At 40.3% G+C, this 21,701-nt stretch overlaps 4 protein-coding genes and 1 non-coding gene across 15 annotated transcripts in view; 2 read left to right on the top strand and 3 right to left on the bottom strand.

The window, feature by feature from the left end:
- LOC126035317 (uncharacterized) overlaps positions 1-21,700 on the bottom strand; it is a 271,995-nt gene extending 250,295 nt beyond the window's left edge. The window contains exon 1 of the mRNA XM_049793816.1: positions 21,690-21,700. The gene's annotated coding sequence lies outside the window, so the exon portion shown is untranslated. The remainder of the gene's footprint in view (positions 1-21,689) is intronic.
- Positions 1-21,701, bottom strand: part of LOC126035259 (uncharacterized) — a 393,856-nt gene that overhangs the window by 195,386 nt on the left and 176,769 nt on the right. The window lies entirely within an intron of this gene.
- The window catches only part of LOC126035242 (ubiquitin-associated protein 2-like), a 247,102-nt gene that overhangs the window by 187,959 nt on the left and 37,442 nt on the right, over positions 1-21,701 (top strand). For 5 of the 8 annotated variants that reach the window (XM_049793525.1, XM_049793526.1, XM_049793530.1 and 2 more), the window contains 11 exons: positions 1,392-1,581; positions 2,296-2,509; positions 3,979-4,250; positions 5,967-6,145; positions 7,242-7,449; positions 9,782-9,821; positions 12,591-12,774; positions 15,298-15,364; positions 16,705-16,900; positions 18,168-18,259; positions 19,155-19,205. In XM_049793525.1, coding sequence (XP_049649482.1) covers positions 1,392-1,581; positions 2,296-2,509; positions 3,979-4,250; positions 5,967-6,145; positions 7,242-7,449; positions 9,782-9,821; positions 12,591-12,774; positions 15,298-15,364; positions 16,705-16,900; positions 18,168-18,259; positions 19,155-19,205 — 1,693 coding nt within the window. The remainder of the gene's footprint in view (positions 1-1,391; positions 1,582-2,295; positions 2,510-3,978; positions 4,251-5,966; positions 6,146-7,241; positions 7,450-9,781; positions 9,822-12,590; positions 12,775-15,297; positions 15,365-16,704; positions 16,901-18,167; positions 18,260-19,154; positions 19,206-21,701) is intronic. The other 3 variants (XM_049793524.1, XM_049793528.1, XM_049793527.1) reach the window with 3 other exon arrangements.
- The window catches only part of LOC126035365 (ribonuclease H-like), a 223,521-nt gene that overhangs the window by 195,104 nt on the left and 6,716 nt on the right, over positions 1-21,701 (bottom strand). The window lies entirely within an intron of this gene.
- On the top strand, positions 5,567-5,651 carry LOC126035590 (small nucleolar RNA SNORD121A). Its single transcript, XR_007504982.1, has one exon. It is a non-coding gene; the product is annotated as a small nucleolar RNA SNORD121A (small nucleolar RNA).

Here is a 21,701-nt window from a genome sequence, read left to right as displayed (position 1 = left end):
AAGCTTGTGTTGGCAAGAAGGTAAATTTCCTGGTAAGCATCACAATTACTTGCCTTAACTGATGATATAGAGTTCAGATAGAGAACCAAAACCATGGCAGTTGCTGCCTTCCTTTGCTTGCCTTTGTCTTCACCAAATGCCTGGCTGATGATGTTGTGGAATCAGTTGCCTCTGCATTAGCCTCAGGTCCCAGGAGAGCAGGTCAAAGTTGTGTGATGCAGACTTTGGTAGTTGGATAGCATGAGATCTGAAAACTAGATGGCCTAATGGTCCCAAACGTCCTGATACAGCTGTACTGCTGTACTGCAGACTGCAACAAAATTTTCCTTATAACATGGATATGACCTGGAGGAGGCATGGTGTCAGTTGGTCTACAGTTTATATTCCATTTCTTTCCTTCTTAAAGGTGATATGTTCACATGTTCATTGTTCTAATGCAAATAAATATTCTTCCAGTGGATGTCCCTCAAATTATGTTAGAAAATATTTTAGTTCATCAACTCAAAAATTCTGGTGTTTTGGTTTTGGTGTTTTTTTTGGGGGGGGTGTTGGTTGTTTTGGTTTTGCTTGCCATAAGAAAGGTTTGGGCATTAAGAAATCTATGCTAATGAAAGTGCTGGAAGCAGCTCTTCAGCCTAAGCCTGCAGTATATTTAGGATAAACTTAAGTCAGAATTTTTTGAGTAGATTTCTTTTATTGTCTGACTGCTTTGCTTTTCCTTGGATAAACCTGTGCTAAACATGTGGTTAGGGGTTAGTAAGCCATGCTAAATATAAGAAAATTCATGTTTCTCATCCTGCTCAGGTATGTGTGGTAGAGTAATTTTGGATATGTGCCTACTATCTGAGAAACTTAGCTTTTATTTCTGCTGCTCTTGTGACTTCCATGTCATCACACATTCACTCAATTGCTGCATGTGTGACTTTATTCTTTACTGTCCTCATACACACCCTATACAGAGGTAGGACTTTGATCCCTTGCTCTTTTTAAAGGGATAGCGTGATATACGGAGAACGTGGATTATCAATATATATAATGGGCTTGCAGGCAGGATCCACTCAAACGTAATGTATCTTTTATGACTTATCTCCGGTCACTTGGTTATATTAATCATATAGGTTATTTATGTGATACATGATGTTATAAATTTGATAATGTTTGAAAAGAGAGCAAAGATAATTTATATTCTAACTGTAGTGAAAGGTTTCAGCTAGCAGATTTTTACTTTCTGGCAAAAACCTCTATTCTACCTCTTTTTGTATGGCAGACAAGCAATATTTGAAAAGACTGTTAATCAGAAATAATTCTGTTGCTGGTACGGCAGCTTTCTTCAGTTTCAACGTAGCCTAATCATCATGTTTATTCCAGCCAAACTTTGCTTTTTTTTACAGCATTGATTTGGTAACACTGCTTCAAAAGCCCATGACTTCCACCCAAGAGACAGAAGGCAACTCATTTGAGGCTCCCCAGCAGCAGACCTTTGGCCAAGCCCTAGTCTTCACAAATTCTCAGCACAGCACCCAGATGGCATCAGGAACTGGCAGCTCCAGTGCTATAAACTCTTATTCTCCTCAAAGCCTGGTAAAATTATCTTATGCTTTCTAAATATTTTTCATGAGTAAATATTCCAGGTTAAACAACTTTTCCAGTACTGGTCATTTCATGAGATGTTTCAGTATTTGTAAAATTCAGGTTGCAAATGTTGAAAGAATGGAACTAAGAATTCCATTCCTTCCATTCACACACACACACAAAAAGGATTACTTTTTTTTTTCTGCTTTTGCTAAGTAGTTGTTTCTCAGTTTACATGAAGTATTTGTATTAATTTTTGAGTAGAGAGCAGATGCGTTTACTGCATGCTGGTTTAGGATGAAATCACTTGTTTATAGTACCAGAAAACTATGTTGTGTTATTTCCAAGCACGTATCTGACTGCTTTTTGTGGAAACCTGATTATTTCTGAGTCGATTGTGAGGGCTTGAAATTGGGCGCTTGTATTTATTCTCTGAAAATCAGCTCAACTATTAGTAAATACATGCTATTTTGAGATGCATGGATTCAAGTGAATCAGTATTGTTGCAACAGTGGTGGAAGTTGTATCGGTGATAACCAGAGAGGATCTGGCCATATGCTACAACTGCTGAATTTTTTATTGGTCATTTATTAGTAATCTAGGATTGAAGAGGTTTTGGTTGCTGCCAAATAGCAACTGTAGGCATTGACCCTATGGTTATGTTCAAATTATTTATTAAATACTTCACTCCACTCCTTCCCCTCTTTTTTTGTCCTTTGGTAGTCTGCAGTTCTTTGTTCTGGCTTTGGAGAACTTGGATCCTCTAAATTGGCAAACTCTACTGGATCCCAAATCTTGGACCAATTGAATTCTCCAGATTTGGGTCAGTTTACCTCTCAACAAAACAATAGTCGCTCTACCACCACTACCACAACTACCACATCATCCTGGGATCTAAAACTGCCTGTTACTCAGTCCTCAGTCCTTAGTCAGTTTGGTAAGTGCTTTGACGTGGTTTTCTCTCTCTTTCTCTCTCTGTTAGTGTGTAAGATTTCTTAATGCCAATGACAGTTTAAAATGTCCTTAAACGAAAAGCTTTTTCTAAAAAATGTAATCCTAATAATATAATTGGTTACAACATTGTAAGTGTTACACTTACTTGCTGGTAATAGACATTATGAGTATATCACAAACTAAGTTTTGATTGGCTTAAGCCTATCCATAAATGTCATTACATCTTTAGAAGCTGTTGAGCCTTCATGTAATGACATCTTTGATTTAATGTGCTTGAATATTTAAGTGGAACTTTGATGTGACTTTGTTTCTCAACAAATCCTGAAAAATACTTATTTTCATTGTGCCTATGCTGCTTCTAGCTGAGTATAAGGTTGTACCATATTTTGTCTTTTTTTTCCCAATTTTTTCTCTTCTAACCATTACATGAATTTTGAATGAGTACTATATAATTTCTTCATAATGTGCATCGCATCTCAGTGTTCTTTCCCTAGTGTGAAGTCTACGTGTGCTGAGAATGATGCAGGTTACCCATTTTGTCTATTCATAATTGTATGGATTTTTCATTTAATTGAATAAAATTAGTAGAAACAGTGAAAATGACACAAACTTGTTTTTTGCAGTGTAGTTCCTAGCAGTATTCTCACTGTGAAGAGTGATAGCTCTTATATCTATCTTGTGTGTATGTGTATATGTTTCCAGATAGATAAGCAGTCAATTTGGTAGCCATTATAATCTTTGACACACAGCAATTCTGAAAAAATGTTTACGTACATTTTAAGTCACTTTCTAATGCACTTTACCAACTGAATAAAAAAACTTCACATTGCAAATGCTGTGGATCTCTTATGGCTGTTGACCAGTGCTCTGATCCACTGCCTGGCTTTCAGTGTCTGAAAAATATGAAAGGGGAAGACTTGGAAAAAAAACTGTCAGTGTCCAGTGTCTCTTGACTTTCAGCCAGACTGAGATGGTGGATGACTTCCTATTTGTGTTGAAAATCTTCTCCTTTGTAGGGGCAGGAAATCCTAACTCATAATACCTCTAAATTGCAACTTCAGACCCCTTGGAAGTAATCACAATTTATCAGCACAGTTAATTGCAGTGAAACTTGCAGTGTTTGATTAAAATAATCCGTAACAGTTTTTGAGGCCTAACGTGTGATAATACTATGTGACTGTATAGGTAGGTTTGGTTCATATTTTTGAAGAAAGCTAAATAACGCTTGCCCACAGCTGTTTGTTTAAAGTAGAGAATATCAAATGTTGGCCTTATTATTGCAGTGGTAATGTTCAATGTGAAACTTGTGTGATGTCTGAAGGACTCGCACACTTCATAATATCATAGCTGTCGAGCGTGTCAAGTCACCCAGATTCTTTCATAAAGAGTTAGAAGCATGAAGAGCAGTTTAATGCTTTAATTTTGATATTTCTTTTTCCCAACGCTGACCAGACTTTAAATCCCAGCCTGAACCATCCCCAGTTCTGAGCCAGCTGACCCAGCGACAGCAACAACAAACACAGGCAGTCCCTGTTCCTCCTCCTGGGCTGGAGTCCTTCTCCCAGATAAAACTCCATGAGCCATCGCCAGTAGACACCTCTACAGCTGCTAGCAAAATGTTACAGCTCCCCACTATATCTATGGATAACCAGGCAGTGACTGCCCATCAAACCCAGCAGAAACAGATAAAACCACCAAAACGGAGGATAACTCCAGCATCTAAGGTGGGTAATTGAGTGGTGGCTTGTCCTTAGTAAACATATAAACATACAAAAGCTTGTATCAGAAATAGTGTGGCCAGCAGGACTAGGGAAGTGATCATCCTTTTGTACTTGGCACTGGTAAGGCTGCATCTTGGATACTGTGGGCCCCTCACTACAAGAAAGACATTGAGGTGCTGGAGCATGTCTGTCGCGGTTTAACCCCAGCCAGCAACTAAGCACCACACAGCTGCTTGCTCACTTCCCCCTTACCCAGAGGGATGGGGGAGAGAATCGGGGAAAAAAAAGTAAAACTCGTGGGTTGAGATAAAGACAGTTTAATAGGACAGAAAGGAAGAAAATAATAATAACAACAATAATAAAATGACAATAATAATAAAAGAATTGGAATATACAAAACAAGTGATGCACAATACAATTGCTCACCACCCACCGACTGATGCCCAGTTAGTTCCCAAGCAGCGATCTGCCCCCCAGGCCAGCTCCCCCCAGTTTATATACTGGACATGATGTCACATGGTATGGAATACCCCGTTGGCCAGTTTGAGTCAGCTGCCCTGGCTGTGTCCCCTCCCAACTTCTAGTGCCCCTCCAGCCTTCTTGCTGGCTGGGCATGAGAAGCTGAAAAATCCTTGACTTAGTCTAAACACTACTTAGCAGCAACTGAAAACATCAGTGTGTTATCAACATTCTTCTCATACTGAATCCAAGATATAACACTATTCCAGCTACTAGAAAGAAAATTAACTCTATCCCAGCTGAAACCAGGACAGTGTCCAAAGAAGAGCAATGAAGCTGGTGAAGGGTCTAGAGCACAAGTCTTACAAGGAGTGGCTGAGGGAACTGGGGTTGTTTAGTCTGGAGAAAAGGAGGCTGAGGGGAGGCCTTATCGCTCTCTACAGCTACCTGAAAGGAGGTTGTAGCGAGGTGGGTGTCAGTGTCTTTTCCCAAGTTACAGGTGATAGGACGAGAGGAAACGGCCTCAAGTTGCGCCAGGGGAGGTTTAGATTGGATATTAGGAAAAAATTCTTCACTGAAAGGGTTATCAAGTATTGGAACAGGCTGCCCAGGGAAGTGGTTGAGTCACCATCCCTGGAGGTATTTAAAAGATGTGTAGACATGGTGCTTAGGGGCATGGTTTAGTGGTGGACTTGGCAGTCTTAGGTTTACAGTTGGATTCGATGATCTTAAAGGTCTTTTCCAACCTAAATGATTCTATGATTCTATTCTATGTATAAGTTGCTAGGGAGAAGGAGAGCAAAGACCATGGTCTATTTCTTGTTTATAAAGCAGGAAATTCTAAGCTGGATAGTTTTTAGGTCCAAAATACAGTAATGTTGTCTTTTCCAAGCACATATCTGATTGCTCTGTGTGAAAAATGACTGTTGCTGCATGATTTTGGATTGACTTAGTAACCACAAGATGAATGTTGGCTGAAGGGGGATGGACACGGATGACACTTTGATATTGTAGAATAGTATGGCTTACTCTTTCAGCTCCAGATCAGGGCACAGAATCAATGAATTAATTTCAGGTTACAAGAATGTAGTTAATTTATGTGATGTAAAGTGGGGGGTAGTTGCAGATCTAGTTAACAGCAAAGGCTGAGGCAGTAACTGAAGAAGCCTGTAGTTAAGGGAGGAGAGGGTGTCAGTTACTGATACCTTTAATACAGATAGTGCATGCAAAGGAATTATGGCACTTTTTCCCTCCTTTAAGATTCCTGCCTCTGCAGTTGAGATGCCTGGATCAGCAGATGTGACAGGGTTAAATGTTCAGTTTGGAGCCCTGGAGTTTGGATCAGAGCCTGCACTCCCAGGGTTTGGATCAACTTCAAGCAGTGAGAATACCAGCCAGGCGACCAACAATAGCTTGTACTCAAAGTCTGGAAAGTACGTGTGAGTTCCCCTTGTGCATTCTTACATGTCTTCTTTAAGGGGTCAAGTTTGTGCCAAAAACATGAAGGCACAGTTACCATGTAATGAATAGGAGGGGGAAATATGATGACTTGTAAAGCTAAGTGTTTTCTGTGGATGGCATCTTAAAGGAGAAATTTATTTTCTAATGACAATCAAAATCTCCCTGGATGGGTCGATGTGAAGCTGGAGATGACATGAATGTAAATAACCTTATAATAAGCTACCCTTTATAGAATTGCTTTCTCATGTGTAATTGTTTGAGGGTTTGTTCCTCACAACCCAAATTTTTCTGCTTCTGATCCAGGAGAGATGACCCTTGTACCATATATGTGTGTCAGTAGATTGGCACCAGATTACAGATCTGATGCTCCTATGGGATGAGAAAAGCAGCCAGGCTTTTCAGTATGCTGAAGCTCTTACTGAAATGCTAAAATAGCCAATGATAAATGTCAACATACCAGTAACCCATTTTTTTCTTCCTTATTCATTCAAAAATTGGCTTCAGTAAAAAGCTTCTTGAAGTTAATTCAGAAATATTAGTAAAAATGAACTTTCACATTCATTTCTAGTTCTATAAATGATTTAAGCTGTTTAGAAAGTAAAACACTCCTGCATGTTTTAAAGTATTTTTTCCTCTTTGCATAGTTCATTCTGTTAGACTGCTACTATAATGTTAGAATTCTATTGTAAAAAGAGACTGGGTGTTTCTCATCATATACCAGACTTTATGGATCTAGTTGTTTAAAAAAGAGAGATTATGATCATTAATTTATCCTTTGAGAAGGTGGAAATAACATGACTGAAAAGTGCTTGTGTGTAAACTCTTGTTTTGGTTGGGCTGGCAGGAGGAAGGTGAATGGTGCTTAGTGCAGGTGATGGTTTTGAAGCAGCGATTACTGGGGACCAAAGCAAAATTATATATTTTTTTATTATTATTAGATTTTCTAGTATAAATAATGTAGATTTGACTACATGTTTAAGGTAGTTCTAGATAACTGTATAGGAGCTGATATTTTCATGAAGGTGTTTGAGATGTCGTTTACCAAGATGATAAATAATGTTTTACTTTTTCCAGTGATCCTTTGAATACCTCTTTGCCAATATCCAGTACAGTACAGGAGTCCACCTACACAACCTCTGCCATCACCTCTTCCAGTCTGACCTGCTCATCCCAGAGCACTAGTCCAGTAACAACTTCCTCCTATGACCAGACTTCTGTGCATAGTAGGATAACGTACCAAAGCTCCATGGCTCCATCTGAATCAACCCCTGTTGCAGTTACGGTGAGTGAATTTCAGAAAGAAGACCTTGAAAAAGGTGAAATATTCTTATCCATGTTAGACTTGTATTACCCTGCTATGTTAATATTTTAACCAAGCCAAGTGGTATTTTTGATTCCCAAGTTCACTCTGTTATTTGTTTTTTCTTTTCCTATTGTGTAGCTATTTTTTGTATTTGGGATATAAGAGCCTCTGATTTTATGGGTTTTGACATCTTAAATTGCTGTTTGACCTTTTTCCTTAGCAACACTTAACATTCTAGTTGAGTTTCCTTCCCTGAAGCTTAGCTTTTAAAAAAGGAACTATCTCCATGTGTAAATATTAGTCGTAGTATTTTGCCATAACTTGACAGTTTCTATCCAAAGGTATATTATTTATTAAATTTATATGGCACTTAGCAAATGGATCCCAAACTGTTTGTGACCCCTCCAGCGTTACTCTTTTGTTGGATTTAAACAGCAGTGGGAATTAGTTTCATGTTTTATTTTAAAAAGCATAGGGAGACGTCTAATCTAGGTGTATTGGTTTTGTTTGGCAAGGTTTTGGTAGCGGGGGGCGGTTACAGGGGTGGCTTCTGTAAGAAACTGCTGGAAGCTTCCCCTGTGTTCGAGAGAGAGCGAGCCCATATTAGCCGGCTCTGAGACGGACCCGCCGCCGGCCAAGGCCGAGCCAATCAGTGATAGTGGTAACGCCTCTGTGATAACATTTTTAAGAAGGAAAAAAGTTGGGACGGAGAGAAAACTGCCGCCGGAGTGAGGAGTGAGAACATGTAAGAGAAACAAGCCTGCGGACACCAAGGTCAATGAAGAAGGAGGGGGAGGAGATGCTCCAGGCGCCGGAGCGAAGATTCCCCTGCAGCCCGTGGTGAAGACCCTGGTGAGGCAGGCTGTCCCCCTGCAGTCCAGGGAGCTCCACGGTGGAGCAGATATCCACCTGTAGCCCGTGGAGGACCCCACGCCGGAGCAGGTGGGTTCCCGAAGGAGGCTGTGACCCCGTGGGAACCCCGCGCTGGAGCAGGCTCCTGGCAGGACCTGCGTATCTGTGGAGAGAGGAGCCCACGGAGCAGGCTTTCTGGCAGGACTTGTGACCCCGTGGGGGACCCGCGCTGGAGCAGTGTGCTCCTGAAGGACTGCACACCGTGGAATGGACCCATGCTGGAGCAGTTCGTGAAGAACTGCAGCCCGTGGGAATGGCCCACGTTGGAGGAGTTCGTGGAGGACTGTCTCCCGTGGGTGGGACCCCACGCTGGAGCAGGGGAAGAGTGTGATGAGACCTCCCCCTGAGGAGGTGAAGCGGCAGAAAATAACGTGTGATGACCATAAACCCCATCCCTGTCCCCCTGTGCCGCTGGGGGGGCTTGGTGGTGAAATCCGGGAGGGTAGTTTGTGCCCGGGAAGAAGGGAGGGGTGGTGGGAAGGTGTTCTGAGATTTCATTTTACTTCTCATTACCTTGCTCTGGTTGATTTGTAATAAATTGAGTTAATTTTGCAAAATTGAGTCTGTTTTGCCCGTGACGGTAATAGTGAATGATCTCTCCTGTCCTTATCTCGACCCGCGAGCCTTTTGTTATATTTTCTCTCCCCTATCCAGCTGAGGATGGGGGAGTGATAGAACGGCTTTGGTGGGCACCTGGTGTTCAGCCAGGGTTAACCCATCACACTAGGACAGAGAGGATCTCTCTTGGGAGATATTCAAAAGCACCTACTGTCTGTGTATGAAATGTAGGTTTGTTTTAAAAGAACTTAATTTATTAGATGTTTAAGGAACTTGTGAGGGTTTGTAAGTTTATTTACTTCTGGCCTTTGTTGTGTAATGGCTCAGTCACACTTATCTTCTGCACTAGCTCATACGTACTGGTGAGGATCAAGCGTAGACTATCTACTTCTTTACTCCCGTGTTATCCAAAAAACAACTGGTGCTTCTCAAGTCTTATCTTTCAATGGAAAAAAATTGCCATCTCTGTGTAACTTGGATAGTTAAAATTGTGAGTTGCATTAGATTAAAAGCACAGCCATTTCCTATAAGTTAATGCAATTCATTCATTCCTATTGGTGTGAACCTGAAGTTTATGTTATATACAGTACACGGGAAGGTCTCCTGCTGATGGGTGTAGTATGGGCAGTATATGGGGTTCTGTATGTTCAGGGGACATTGCACTTGAGACAAATTTATTATGTGGTTTTGTTAAAGGCAGTAAAAAGTTAATTTCCCGCCTTTTTTGTCTTTCAGTTTCGAATGAATATAGAATTTTGCATGAAGCACGTTCAATGTGTGATTCAGTCTGAAAATTTAATATACCTCTAAGATGATTTATTCATTTCTCCTTTGTTTACAGAACGGGCACAGCGGTGTTAGAACACAGGCAACTCTTGACAGTAAGTTTACAAAGTTTGGTTGTGCACAGGACTTTCTGATCTTTCCTTACTACTTGCTGCGTGCGCACAACTGTTCCAGTGACATCTGGTTTAAGGTTTTATATTGTTTTCACTGGCTAATTTTTAGCTGACCCATTTGAGTTTATTTTGTACTTGCATAGGATATACTGCTTGCTTCTTGACTAAAACTGAAATATGAAAGCAGCCCTATTAAATCTACAAACCTAAGCAGTCTTAGAATTAGAGAAGCTGCTTTGCTGCTGCTTATTCTTTTTAATTTATCTGCCAAAAAATTAATATTAAATGAAAGTAAATTAATACAAAATTAAAAGTTATTATCAAATTTCTTAGCAATTCTTCCAATTCTCAGTTGGGAAGCTGCGAATAGCATTTAGCTGTAATGAAACAAAGTCACATTGTTTGAATGCACCTCTCACTGGGTATAGTGCTACTTATGCCCTGTTAGAAGCCTATGGGGAATAAGGATGACTAACATGCTCCCTCTGCCGGGTAGCTTGCTGCCTTGCAGCGGAGTAACAATAACAGTACTGGCTCTGATACAGGCGTTAACTGTTATCTTCATCTTAGACTATTTCTAACATGGTATTTTACTTGTAGCACCCCTACAGCTCTCTTCCTGGAGTTAAAATAATTATAGTATTCACTCTTCTGACTTTTATGTGCTGCTCTGTGGAAGTTTTCAAGGGCAGCAGTGTGAATTAACATCTTTTGGAATTCCAACACTTCAGTTTTAGGTCTGTCCTCCTCTTAAACATCTCTTCAGGTAGGTCGTTAGTGGAGAAGCCTTTTTTTTTTTATACTTCTGAGTAGAAAGAAGTTGAGTATTGAGACCTGTAAACAGTGTTTTGTTAGTGCCAAGTTCAATTTAAATGAGCAGGAGGAGTGTATATGCCCAAAGAGTTACCACTTAAAAGATTGCTATATATATAAAAAAAAAACTTTTCAAGTGGAAAACTTTATTACTCTTGTGTACAGAATTAATAAACAATTTATGAAATTCACTACAGGACTTGTCTTTTTGCTATGGAAAACAAAGATCTGAGAATTCCTGATATTTTTGTAATTATTCTGTAATGGCTTTATTAGTCCCTTTTTCAATGCCAGTTCTCTTTTGAGAACACTTTTGTTTTTTTCTGCATCTCAAGCACATAAACTGGAATCAGTTGTCTTCCATGTATCTATTTCATGCATCCAAACTATTTTGAAATTCTCTCTTCTTCTTAACATTTGAAAGTACTGACCTTTTCCCTTCTGTATGTGCCGATAATATTCTTAGTTGGTCATCTCTCATCTTTGCTGCTGTCCTTTAATATCCAGATCTCGTGCTTCCTAAACCCTTAGTTCAGAGCATGGCTGGTGTGTTATAATTCTGACCATCCTATTTGTCTCCTGGTTTTCTTTGTCTTGCACATCATGTTCAAGGCATCTTATAAGGGGTCTTAATGAAGATGGTGATTCTGTCCCTTGTATTGAGGACATCTACTTTTACTTCAAGAAGGGAACCCTGTTCTAAATGTATTGAGAGTTGTCAATGTTATTTACTTATTTTTATATGTATCTTGCCAGGAAGTATCAGGTGATATAGTTGCCACCTTCATAACTATGTTTCTGTCTGTCACTTGAATTTCCTGCTCTCTTGTCAGTTACCCTCATACTTATTGCCAAGGCCAAAACCTCTTGATTTCTGTTTGCATAGCACCCAATCCAGCAACCTGACTTGGGTCATTTAGCGAGGAAACCAAACCGATAACATGAACAAACTGTGATGCGTAACTTCCAAGCGTATATTTGACTTTTGTTTGGTGAACATTCTAAGGCTGTCTTCACGTGCATTGCAAGTTAGTGATGATCCACTGGGTAGTGGTCTCTGGTGTGGTATAGAAGCATGGCCCAGCAGAAGGCAGGGCTCAACACTTTCTGAGTTTTATTGGTGGGTGAGTGCCTCTAATTCTGTGTATTATCTTCAGAGGACAAGAGATAAGTGTAGAAACAGCTGGGTATTATGTTGGGCAGTAGAGTTGTTCAGTGTCTTATTACGGTATAGTGATCCTTTGGAAAGGCACATCCGTGGTAAACAAGTTCTACTCTGTATAGCCTAAAAAGTAATTTTAATGCTAAACGCTTATTGTTATCTAGGTCAAATAAAATAAGACAATATTTGACAACTCTTTAGCCATTAAAAGTGCTTAATGCTGTGCTCAATTGTGGCCTTTTATTGTAGCTTCTTTTATTCTACTGCATTGCACATTTGACTCAGTTCTCTAAACTGGTAAGTTGTATGTGCCCTTGTACTCCAGCGATCCAAGTCTCAAATATCAAAGGTGCCATGTAGGTTGGAATGAAGCAGCAGAGCTGTAGGTAAAAGCAGATTTGTATAGTGCCTTGAAAAGCACAAATGACTTTTGTTTGTGGAACCAAATGCAAGGAATTTTAAAATGAGGATTGACTTGCGAGCAAAAGTTAGTAATCCAGATAGTGGGAGGTGAAGTGCAGAAGACTGTAGTTTACTACATGTGTAGCAGTGAAAATTATAAATCTATTATAGGTGAAGAACTTAAAGGGAAAAAAATATAGTTCTGTTGCTGTTTGAATTTTCATTAATAGCCAGATTGCTTGATACTGTTACTGGTCCTTAATGGTCAGGTTTTTGTAAACCAAGGGGAGAATACTGTTGTGTTCCTGGATCCAGGCTGGGATGTCAGGTATGCTGGAATTTGTCTTTGAATGCCTCTTTTTAACTCATTGCAGCTACTTCATCAGTTCCAGCGCCCAAGGCAGAGCCTTCTCCCTCACTACCTTCTGCTGGTTCTCTGCCTAGCGTGGTATCCACCACTGCTTCACTTCTGCCTTCAGCATCGCAGCACACAGCAACGTTGCCCAGCTTGCCTCAGTCCAGTGATTTGGCCAGCAGCTCACTTTCCCAGTTAAGCAGGTACAGTAGGAGTTGTGATAAACTGAAAGGGGTTCAATTTTGGGGAAAGGGCAAACATGAGGGTGATTGCGTATGGGGCTGTCAGACATCAGGGTGCCCTTTTCTGACATTAACTGGAATTAGGGGAGAGATTCAGAAGAAACCAGAATGTTTCTGGTTGCAAAGTATGAGCTCTGGGCTGCCTCTTAATGATGGAGCAGTTGCTGTCCTCAAGTTTTCATGGTATATAAACAACTTTGTGTTTCAAGTGGCTCTTGCTTCAATCATGCCAGCTAAATTGATTCCCCCACTTTGTTTTCCCTACTTTGTCCACAGTGCCTGCTGTTTGTTTAGTGTCATATGTTTGAAATCATTCCTTAACAGTTTACTTCCTGGCTAATTTTGAAATATTGTAGTTTCATTTATATTTGTATTTCTTAAAATTAAAAAACGGAAATAATTCCACAGGGACAGTGCGCGTTTTTTCTTTTTCTAAGACATTTCCTTAAGACACTTTGAAATATCAGATTGGTGTTCCTGGAAGTGCATTTAGCACAGCTTAGCTCATTTGCACTATCTGTCTGATTTTTCAGTGCCTGTTAATTGCGCCTCATCCTCAGGCAGGTGACATCTGAGGCTATTACTGGTTGAGTTATATTTTAATACTCACCTTTGTACTGTATTTGTTAATATAAGAAACTAATTTGGTGGGCTATCACAGGGTTTTTTTCTGTTTCACAGCTAGGACACGGTTGACTCTCTTTTAATACACTAGTGTTTTCTGTTGAATAAAATGGTAAATGTGTCAAATAACAAGAATTACTCCATTCACATTGGAAACATCTTCTCCCCACATTTGTTTGTTGAAAAGCTGTGTACACTGGTAAAAATTTTAGTTGGAGGATTGATGCTGTTGGACAGGTACCAAGCACCATGAAAAGATGATTCCTGAATTCTAAGCATGTCTGACTTGATTGTGCTGGTGGCTCTTGTCTGCGTCTCTATCGTAGGTCAGATGGTCAATTAAGGCTTATTAGAAGAGCCAGGGAGAGTAGGCGAGGGAGTGGTTTAAAACCGTATGTTGGACTGAACCATTTCTTTCCTTGCTGCCTGAAGTGGTGTCATTGTAATTCCTGCAGACAGGGAACAGCTTTAAAGAGTCGAAGTAAAATTAATCTATGAAACTGCCAAGATTTATTCTGGTCCCACACCTCGAAGAGCTGCCAGAAGTGTTTGCCCTTAAATTAGGGCATATAATTTAGCCTGCAGCTTTATGAAAACTGCTGTATTTTCTTGTGGCTATTTCCATAGAGAACACTAAAATATTTGTTATGGTTAGGATCTCCCTTGCTTCTGATTTCACATGAGGAGGGGCTTTTTGAGCACCAAACCATACATATTTTTTTATGCTTTGTTTTGTTTGCCTTTGTTCAGTGTTCATTTTGTTTATTCCATGCTATACTGTAAGTTATGTTCTTGACCTCAAATGTAAGGTATAACTTTAGTCAGTGTAAATGTTTAAGAACCAGTTTCAGTCACCTTTCAGGGAGACATTTAAAGATCTTTGGATTACAGATGAATGTCAGTGCTGCTGTTACTGCCAAAAGTTCACGGGCCTGGTCAGCTAGGGAAAAAAGGTGGTGCTAAACCAGAGTTGCTTCCTGAAATGGAGTTATCTGCAGATGTTTCATCAAGGGATTCTTTATTTTCATATTTTACAGTGTATGTATTAAACTGAACTGATAGTTCTGATTCATCTTTTCAAAGAGGAAATGATTTTTGGTGGGGCATAGCAGTATGAACCGGCCTTGATTAAATTGCCAGATTCTGTAGTAGTATGTCTAATTTTGGGGCTTTCACAGATGCTCTTCATTTGCTGGTTTTTTTGAGCCCTGTCTTTTGAGAGTGTGTTGGGGCTTTTGGCAGAGTTGCAGGGCAAATACCCTGCAGTTCTAATTGGTTGAACTAATGTTATGCAGGTTATGTGAGTAATACCATAGTGAGTCAAACCAAAGCACTGCCTCACCTAATTAATATCTGTGCCCTGTGGCAGGCAGCAGCAGTTGCTCAGGGAAGGAATGAGAAGCAAACCATGTGTTGTGTGAACCTTCTTCTGGTTTTGGACTTTATGTGTCTTGGAGTCATTGCTACATAATTCCTGAAGCAACTATTGTTTTTCTAAAAATAGAGTAAATTGATAAATACAAATGAATGGTGTTTTAGATGTTTCTTGTTAGTAATAGTTGTCTCTGTACTTCAATTTTTTTTTCATTAAACAGTAGTAGGATATTAGGTAAAGGAAAAAATGTCTGTAGGGGGTGTGTGTGTGTATACACACACACACATATATGTGTATATATACACACACACCCCCACAGACAATTTTTTCTTCAGCATCCTACTGTGTATGTGTATACTCATACCTACAATTTTTATTCTTTAATATCCTGCTACTTACTCTGTGTTTGTGTGTGTGTATATATATATGTTAAAAAATGTTCTAGGAAAAATTAATTTTATTAATTCTTTGCAATTTTTTTCTAGCTCCCTTTCCAATCATCAGAGTAGCCTCTCCCCTGCCTCAGTGTTGTCTTCAAGCACATCACATGCAGTAAGTCCTATTTGCATTTCAACAGATGTTTGCAATATAGTCAGTTTATCTGATGATTAAGACCCTCTCTTAAAGTTCATTGTGTCCCAGTACACTAAGAACTGAAACAAGAACCTTATCTCAGGGAAGAAGGACTGCCAGCCCCTCTAGTGGTAAAAAAAGTCTTTACCACTTGTGATTTGTACTAATCAGGAACAGCTATTACAGAGACTTGCCAGACACACAACCGTAGAGGAAATTTTCATGCCAGCAAGGGGGGATAGAATAAAGAACGAACTTCTTGTAACAAATGTATTAAAAAAAAATAATCTTTAGAAGTTGCTGTCTGAAACTTCTCCAAAATGTGGACTGTTAGCAGTCTCCACTGGAGAGGTCAGCTGGCAAAATGCAGGTGATGGAATGATACATGTCATGACAACTGCCTCATGACAGATGATTTTAGAGTTTACCATGTGGCATTGTTGTCACCTGTGTATTTAATGCATTTGAGAGAACAAGGCAAATGGTAGTGAACACAGTGCTCTAGATGAGGGTTGCACAAACAAAAGTCAGAGAGACACTGCCTTGTTCTGTGATGGGGTACTTCTGTACAATCCCAGTTGCGGTGTGCAGATAGGTTACTGCTTTTCTTTATGCCTGTATTTTGGTTTGAAATGCTCCATTCCTACTGAATATGTAACTTAAAAATTCACACTTATCCAAATGTCCTTCTTTTCTGTTGTCAGAGTTGTTTTGGCTTCTGTGTGTTGATGACACTGTTTTGCAAGTGTGATCGGCTTACAGCTAAGGCACTGTATTGTGCTGGATTCAAACCAGGAACTCCTTTATCCTCACGTGTTCCTGTAATACATCTGGTCTGCGTTTCAGTTTACCACAATGACTCTGTTGTGGGGCACTGCAGTTTTAATCTTTTAAATTCCACAAGTGCATTGAGGAAATCACGATAGCAGTGTTCTGTATTTTGAAAACAAATACTGTCTTTTGGAAGAATATAGGAGTTTATTTTAACATAACATGTACTAGCTTAAAGGAGTATACAAGCAAAGGGCAAGAAATAATGCAATGGAGTGACATTTGAGTTACTGTGGTTTAATTTTGTGATGATATAGCGGTTTGAATTTAACTCATAATAACTTTCTTTGAATACTTAAAAATCACAAGCATGCAATTTAGTTGCTTGCTTGGTACATAGATAATGCATGTCTTTTTCTTTTGCATGTGCTGCTGTTACTTAAAAGATTGTCGGTTTTGGTTTGGTGTGTCTGTCCCCGTCCCGTCCCCCCATCTTCCACTGTGTTTTATTTGCTCTGTGATCCTCATTTATTTTGTCTCCTTTCTAGCACACTAGTGTTGAGAACACAACTTCACTCCAGCCCTCAACAACCTTTTCAACTGTTTCAAGCTCAGCTACTAGCACCACCTCTTCAGTTGTCAGCATGGCAAGCAGTATGAACACTACAAACAGCCTTGGCCTGAGCGTTACCAGTGTGTCTATACCAGCTGCTACCACACGGGCGGCTCCCTTAGTGTCTTCAGGTTTGCACTATTAACAGATCACATGGATAGACAGAGGACTTCAGTCAGCAGGGATGTCAGTTGAGCATCTCACCAGCCATAACTGCGCTAAGAAATCCACACTCTTGACTAGCCTTTTCAGCATGCTTTATTTGCTGGCTTATAAAATAAAGTTGTCTGGTTTTGTGTATTTGAAATATTTGTTAAGGTGTTATGTGGCATTTATATAGCACATTCCATCCCCAAAGAGCTTTATAAATAGACGCCAGAGCAGTTCTGACTTTGGAAGTTTTGGGCTAGGAGATTCGCCCAGTTTGTATTCCAGGTTGTGATCAGCTCTTGGCTGTGAGTTCACATTAGCTTTAATTTCAGTCTTGTCTGCGACTTGAATCCATTTGGCAGTATCAAAATATAGTGCAGTGTCCTCATTATCATATGCCACATCCCCACTGCCACATCTACAGAAAGGAAAAAAGTGTCTGACGTCTGGGTCATTCCACAGCAAATAACACTTCAGAAAAAGGGTCCACAGAGAAGGTGGGGAGGCTTCTTGCACTGAAGTGGAAGCAATGCTAAATTCTCTCTTGCTTCTCTAATCAACCTGAACTGCTAAAAGGAAATCCTATGGAGGGAAGTGAATGATTTAAATATTAAGATCAAACTTACTTACAGAAGGATTTCTCATTTCTCGTTCCAATACCTTGTAAATGAAGTGTCTGATGACTGGCCAAAGTGCATTTTTCTATTCTTCTGCTTCCTAGCACTGATTCATGGAGGCAACTGAAACTGTTTCAATCTTCTTCTCTTTGCTATTCCCAGCTGCAATAAGTCACCCACAAAAAGTATGCTGGCAACATTTCATGTTTTCCAGTCTATTGCTGGTGATAAAGAGGAATGTGTTGACAGAACAGAAAATGAAAGGAGAGAATTTGCTCTCTTAGATTGAGAACAATGCCTGAATTTTGCCTTCAGGAGAGGACTGAGGAAAGGAGAAGTTCCTGTAATTCTTGTAATCCTCTTGGACAAAGTAAATGACAAAATCAGACTGTTCTCTGGTGGGACTGTTTTCAGTCTTAAGCAGCCTGTGCTTTCCCTTCCTTGAGGCGTGGTTAAACTCTTCAGGCTATTTTGAGCATTTTCATCAACCAGTACAAAATTCTTCTGCATAGATCTGCTCTTTACAAGCTATGACAGTGCAGCCGCCAGGGCTTGTGAGCTATCTTGTCTCGATGCTGAAGCCTTTTCTTTTCTAAAGGCTTGTTAAAGTGTCTGTATTTTGATTCTACAGGCAAAGCTCCCCCAAACCTGCCCCAAGGTGTACCACCCTTGTTGCATAACCAGTATATTGTGGGACCTGGAGGACTTCTGCCTGCCTACCCAGTAAGCAATTTAATTGCTCCTGTCCTTGATCGCCTAACCCTTGGTGCAAGTGGGCCCTCCAGACCTGCTGCTGTCTATGCCAAGGCATTTCTGTTGGCACATGTTGCACCTGGAATTCTTGTTCCAAATGCTGAAGAATATGTGAAATGTATTCAGTGAGGGTTTACTGTTGATAGTAAACTGCAGAACTGTTGGTACAGACCTGATGTGGCTGCTGTTGAAGCTAAACATGCGTGTTGCTATGGTTTTCAGTGGTATCAGGTTTTAGGCCCTTTGAGTAAAATTAGACTCATTCAGGTTTGTGTTACTGGAATAGATTTACTATAGTAATGGTTGAAATGTGCCATGTGTCCTGTCTGTCATACTTTGAAAGATTGCACATAGCTTTTTGATGTCTGACCAGGATCAACATATTTTTGGTTATCTGTTTTTTGAATCAGAAACTTTATTCTAATCATTTTTCTGTATCACACTGAATGTGAGGGGATACCATAGCTTGCTTTGTGGTCTAGTCATTGAATCTTAAATCCTGCTATTCTCAGAAGTAATGATTAAAGCAAAGGCGACTGTTGTTCTTACTCTCAAATCTGAATGCCCTGTAGATTTTTCACAAGTTGATGAATGATGCATCTGTGAAAACAGTATTGAAGATGGGACAGTAATACTCTCCTCAGAGGACTGCTGTCACCATGAAACAACATTGGAGTGACAAGCCATTTTAAGCTTAGATCTACTAGTCTTAAAATGCTACAGTGTGCCATGATAGCACAATGCGACGTGTAGCTGTACACCTTTAAAATAGACTGGACCTAGGTCAAACTCTGTTTAAAGCCCCAAATTGGTCAGCGTCAGAGAAAAGTGTTATCATGATGTTTTATTTTTATCTGTCTTTAAGCAGATTTATGGTTATGATGATCTCCAGATGCTTCAATCCAGGCTGCCAATGGTAAGTAAATGGCTTGGTTTATTTAATTTTAAACAAGTTATCCTCAGTGTCGATCATTTGTGCAACACAAATTAGTTCATTTGATGGTGACTGAGAGCTTATCCTTATGTTCTATATTGTGTTTTAAATACCCACAGTTTCTCCAGGTGGTGTAAATTGATATAGAGCAACTGTTGCATTGTGCATTCATCCATCTGCAAATTCTGTAAATAGAAGCAAGTGTGCTCTGTGCTTTTGAGTGGAGAAATTTTTAATTGTTGTAGCAACAGTATGACATCTTGTCAAATCTAGTTGAAATCTGAGTGTGAATGTTTTCTTTTACCAAGAGGTAGGGTTGAACAGCAATTATGCAAATTGGCAGCCAGTAGGTGCATCTGACAGGTTTTGGAGGTGCTCATAGGTGGAGATCTTTGCGTATACATCATGGCAACAAATGCAGGTGAGCTGCAGGAGGGAGAGTGTATGAAGTTTTCTTCCTTACCTGGATCCAGAACATAAATGGTGTGGGAGAGAAGCTGAGAGTTAGATTCACAAAGAGCCTCAGCCTAGATTGTGGAAAGGTGAAGAATTTTGTTTTCAGAAAACTAGGATAAGGAACTTGGGGAGAAAGTTTGGTAGTATGTAACTGAGAAAAGTTACAGGATTAAGTGATGCAGTGTATCTGTAGAGACAGAAATGGAGCAATGAGCAGTGATCTGGAAAAGAAGCATCACTGGATGAATGCCATAGTTAAAGGTCCAAGTCAGTACCAGGTCTTCCATGTGGAGTCTGGGGACAGCAAGAGTCAGATAGTCAAAAGTGAGTACAGGGATGTCCCAGACAAAACCCTGTCCAGCTGCACATCCTGAATTAAAAAAATAAAGATGAGTGCATTAATGAAGGCATGATCCTTGGAAGAATTGTCAACTGAAATGAATGGGATTATTTTCAGAGCAGCAAAATGACAAAATATTTGCAGTTCTGGGGCCAGGAGAGACATGGTTACTTTGGTAAGAGACAAAATGTTTTCTAGGAGCGCTGTTCAACTTTTATCAGCCTGTGCTTCCCATCTGTTTGCCCAATTTTCTGTTGCTCTCTGGGCAGGAGTGCTTTTTCCACGTAGCCGTGCCACAGGGCCATGCAGGGGCTGGAGCAGAGCATGCCTCTTGGTGGGGAGGTTTGTATCTGAAGGGCCAGGAGCTGAGAATTATTGATGTTATTTACATGTAGTGACAGCAAATGGAGACAAAAAATGAATGGGTAATACTTAATCTAAAATAAATACAGTAAAGCACATGGAGAAAAAAATTTATTAACCCGTCCATTCAGTCCAAGAGTAAAGCCGAACAAGAGAAAATGTAAGGATTCATATCTTGTCTGTGTTGCCCTGGAATAGTTCATGCTGTAAGATGTTTTCAAGCAGCGCAATGAGAGAGTTATCATGAAAAATGCCTGAAGCGGCAAGAGTAGCCAAACTCAGCCTAATCAAAGTGATCTCTGCCATGCCTCTCCTTCAACAGCTGGTCTAAACCGGGATGGAAGGTGGAAAATGTTGAGGAGACAAGGACTGAAGAGATGATTCTGATGACGATGGCTAAACCCTGGCAGAGGTTTTCCAAAGAAGTTGAGGAAGGTTTATCTTTGGGGAGGTGCCAAGCAGAAGAGTGGGCATGGGATCTGCAGGGCCCTGTTTGGAGCAGGGCTTGGAGTAGGTGCTGAGTGGAGGTTGCTTCCCCCCACCCCAAAGGCTCATTCCTGTGCTTCTGAGATGAGGCAGTGGCAAGCTTTTTGCAACAGGTCTTTATTTTCTGTTGAATAAATAGGTGAATTAATAGATAAAAACCCTTGTCAAATTAAATGGAATAAGCTATATAAATAGACGAGTAGTCAGTGGAGGCTCAAGGTCTCTGGCCGTTCTTGTAGCGTGTCGTGGCTTAATCCCAGCCAGCAACTAAGCACCACACAGCCGCTCACTCACTCCCCCCCATCCAGTGGGATGGGGGAGAAAATTGGGAAAAAAAGTAAAACTTGTGGGTTGAGATAAGAACGGTTTAATAGAACAGAAAAGAAGAAACTAATAACGATAACACTAATAAAATGACAGCAGTAATAATAAAAGAATTGGAATATACAAATGATGCACAGTGCAATTGCTCACCACCCACTGATCGACACCCAGTAAATCCCTGAGCGGTGATTCCCCCCGCCCCCACTCCCCCCAGGTCATATACTAGGTGTGACGTCACATGGTATGGAATACCCCGTTGGCCACTTTGGGTCAGCTGCCCTGGCTGTGTCCTGTGCCAACTTCTTGTGCCCCTCCAGCTTTCTCGCTGGCTGGGCTTGAGAAGCTGAAAAATCCTTGACTTGAGACTAAACATTACTTAGCAACAACTGAAAACATCAGTGTGTTATCAACATTCTTCTCATACCTAGCTCAAAACATAGCACCGTACCAGCTACTAGGAAGACAGTTAACTATCCCAGCTGAAACCAGGACAGTACCCACCCCTTATT

Source organism: Accipiter gentilis, chromosome W (assembly GCF_929443795.1).
Source record: "Accipiter gentilis chromosome W, bAccGen1.1, whole genome shotgun sequence".
In the NCBI taxonomy this organism is placed as follows: Eukaryota; Metazoa; Chordata; class Aves; order Accipitriformes; family Accipitridae; genus Astur; species Astur gentilis.
The sequence above is the reverse complement of the archived record's forward strand: the minus strand, read 5'-3'. Positions and strand labels throughout refer to the sequence as shown.